General features: G+C 38.5%; 1 protein-coding gene across 1 annotated transcript; it reads left to right on the top strand.

Moving 5' to 3' along the window:
- The first annotated feature begins 1,247 nt into the window (after positions 1-1,247).
- LOC131675515 (uncharacterized) lies at positions 1,248-3,104 on the top strand. Its single transcript, XM_058954527.1, has one exon. It carries the CDS (start codon positions 1,248-1,250, stop codon positions 3,102-3,104), a length of 1,857 nt encoding a protein of 618 aa, XP_058810510.1.
- Positions 3,105-3,330: the final 226 nt, after the last annotated feature.

Genomic DNA, 3,330 nt, shown 5'->3' with positions numbered 1-3,330 from the left:
GCGCGCTCATGGTGTCGCGCGCGCGTCTATCTTTTCGTCGAATATCCAACACAAGACCACTAATGAAAAATGACGCATGCGTTGCCGAACAAAATTGAAACAAAATCTGAATTAAAATTAAAGATGAGAAAAACTAATTAAAATCGAATTTCCACAGCTGAACCATCATTGAAAGATGTATGGAAATTCTTAGAGGAAACTTTCCGATTATCCGAACTACACAAAGGCGAGAAAATCACACTCAGCCTGCAGGAAGAAAAATTAAAAATCGAGTGTGAAAAAGGCCAAATATATTTTAGTGGTGAGTTAAACAAAATATCTAACGGTGAGATTGATGATATAGCAATTGCCATAAAACAAGACTTTATAATTTATTGTATCAGAAACTTAAAAATTCGAATTTTTTTTTACAACACAAAATAATAAAGGCTCGTGGTCGGTCGCACACACAAACCTGAAGTTCAGGAGGTGTGTTCAGTCGATCGGAGCGTGTGAGTGAAGTCTCGAAGTATCGGACTTTTACTTGCTCGACTCCTCTCGTTTTCGGCCATACTTGTTGTTACTGTCAACCGAGCACGAGACAAATAGACAATCCAACACGCATACTCGTGTACTTACATGAGTGCATAAGAATGCATGTTTATGATTGTCTGTCAAAAATATTAAAATGAATTGATTTACAGCCAAGAGAATGTTCCCAAGTCCAACTGAAGCAAACTGGACTCTCCTGGAGAAGTGGGTCGACGATCACCTGCTTGAGAACATTCCGGCAATAATGCCAGACCAAAACAAAATCGAGCCAAACATCGTCGAGCTCAAAGGTGTGGAAAGGAGTGCAGGCGAGGAACAAACGGAGGAGAGAAAAGATGAGACTAATAACGAGGAGAGAAACGATGAGAATAAGGAGAGACAAGACGAGAAAGGTGAGGGTGAGAACTCCGGTACCGGAATAAAGGCGAGTGACGAGTCAAAGGAGAGAGGACAGGAGACTGTTCTGAAAGAGCTCGACGAGATAAAGAAATTGGTCAAAAGCGGTAAACAACCTCCATCCATTATATCTGATAAAAAGGTTAATTTAGGGAATAAATATAATGTCGAAAATTTAAAGGAATCAGAGCATACTCATTTTAAAATAGATACGAATAAGAGCGACAATGAAAACATTATTGTAGTTTCCAGAAAAGTGGCTCGACAAGAAACCCAAATAGGGGAAATAAAATCAATTATCAACAAACATAACCGAAATTATGGAAGCAAGCACTAAGACACATAATAAAAACATAGAAAAATTAACTGATGAGGTGAGAAAATATAACTTGGACAGAGCTCAAATTAACGAGCACATGGACGACACAAAAGACCAAATGGCCTCTATAAACAAACAAATCGGCGAGATACAGGAAGGCCTCGAATATTTGTGTGAATCTGAAAAGAGATCACCCGATGGTGTGTATTCATGTCCCAAAGACGAGAAAAACGAAGTCCAGTCCGAAATACGGGTTGACGAGAATAAAAACACACAAGGTGTGGAAAATCAAGGCGCGATACAATATAATCAGGTGAGAAACGGACTAGCCCAAAGTACAATCACTGACAGAGGGAGTTTCCAGAACGGCGAGGATAAATTAACTTTGCATAACAAAATTCAAAAACTAATTGAATCAGAAGTAAAAAGGGCCACCAAGAAAAGTAATCAAAATGAAATTACAGTAGAGGATTTGAAAAATACATTGAAATTAGAATTCTTGAACAAAGGTGCGAATAATTTTAAAAGAGATTACAAACTGAACAACAACATGAAATTTGAATTGTTTCTTGATTACTTTTCTTCGGAATTGAGAGCAAATAATTTGCAGCACATAATAGATGAGAAAACTGATTTTTCCAAATTTGAAACAAAAATTTTAGAGGAACAAAAATTTAAGGTCAGAGATATTTTAATAAATCATTTGGATTCAAATTATCACAATAAAATCATAAACTTGAAAGAACCTATTGGAATTTTGAAAACTTTGAAAGAATTTAAAAGGTGTGAAAATAATGTAACTTCCCAATCTGTTAGAAAAACAATTTACACTATGCAATATATTATTGGAAAGACAAAGGCTGCCGAATTTTGTGAAAACTTCGAAGATACGATTAGAAACTATGAGAATTGCCCTGGTGCAACCCCTCTGTCGGATGATGAGAAAAGAGATGCGTTTTTCGGAGCAGTTATGGTTTCTGTCCCTTCGATACAAAATATCGAATTCTTGACTAAAACAACAAAAGGGCGAAATCTCACATACGAAGAACTCAAAGTTCTTGTCCTACAGGAAGAGGCGACGAGAAACCAAGGTGCGAGTGCTACAAATGTGGTGAGATCCGCGAACTATACCGGGGCGAGGGGAAGTAGACAAGGAAATCGAGGTGACTACTGCTACGAATGCGGTAGCTACAGCCACATTGGAAGAAACTGCCCCAATCGGGGCAGCAAGGTGTGCTACAAATGTAACAAGCTGGGGCACATCAGCTTCCAGTGTCCCGAGCACCCGAACACTTCCAACAGAGGAAATTCGAGACGAGGTAATTCAAATTTTAACAATTCGCGTAATTTTCACGGGTACTCTAGAGGACACGCGAGAGGGAAGAAAAGGAAATATAACGATGAGAACGAAAACGACGGAATTTCCAAACGGGGAAAATTCAGAGGAGGTGCGCGAGGTAGATTCAGAGGTAGCTTTAGGGAAAGAGGTAGAGGTGGTTACCGTGGCAATCAGGGAAACAACAACGATAGCAATAAAGGCGGTAATCAACAAGGAAACTCCAACCAACCAACGAACGAAAACTCTGGAGGAAACTGCAACCAAGGTGAGTGCTCAATTGAGCATCCTAAAGCTAAGTACACATGCGAAGGCGAATTAGTATCAAATATCAGCAATTCGAAATATCAAGCTTTTCACACGATATATGACCAAAGTGATTTGGAAAAATATGTTCATAGATTCATAGCTGACTCTGGTGCGACAGAACATTTGACTAAATCCAAAATCATTTTCAAATCACTAGATCTTTCGATTTGGGTACAATTAAATGTGCAAATAAAAATGATTCAGCCGATTTGAAAACGGAGGGAGTGGGTGATTTCGAACTAAAATTAGAAAACGGCGAGAAAATGTTGACAGACAAGGTAATATTTGCTGAAGCCCTGCAAGAGAATTTATTGTCATTGCGAAAGTTTGCAGAGATGGGATTAGCCATATATCTAGACAATAAAAGAATAAATATTTTTGATCCCCTTTCGAATGAATCACTAATTAGAGGTACATATGAGAGTCCGTACTGGGTAGT

This window comes from Phymastichus coffea, unplaced genomic scaffold (genome assembly GCF_024137745.1).
Source record: "Phymastichus coffea isolate CEN01 unplaced genomic scaffold, Cenicafe_Pcof_1.1 PCOF00024, whole genome shotgun sequence".
NCBI lineage: Eukaryota > Metazoa > Arthropoda > Insecta > Hymenoptera > Eulophidae > Phymastichus > Phymastichus coffea.
The sequence above is the reverse complement of the archived record's forward strand: the minus strand, read 5'-3'. Positions and strand labels throughout refer to the sequence as shown.

What these genes read in the sequence shown, in the direction of transcription:
- LOC131675515 (XM_058954527.1), top strand. Translation starts at nt 1,248, where the DNA reads ATGGAAGCAAGCACTAAGACACATAATAAAAACATAGAAAAATTAACT.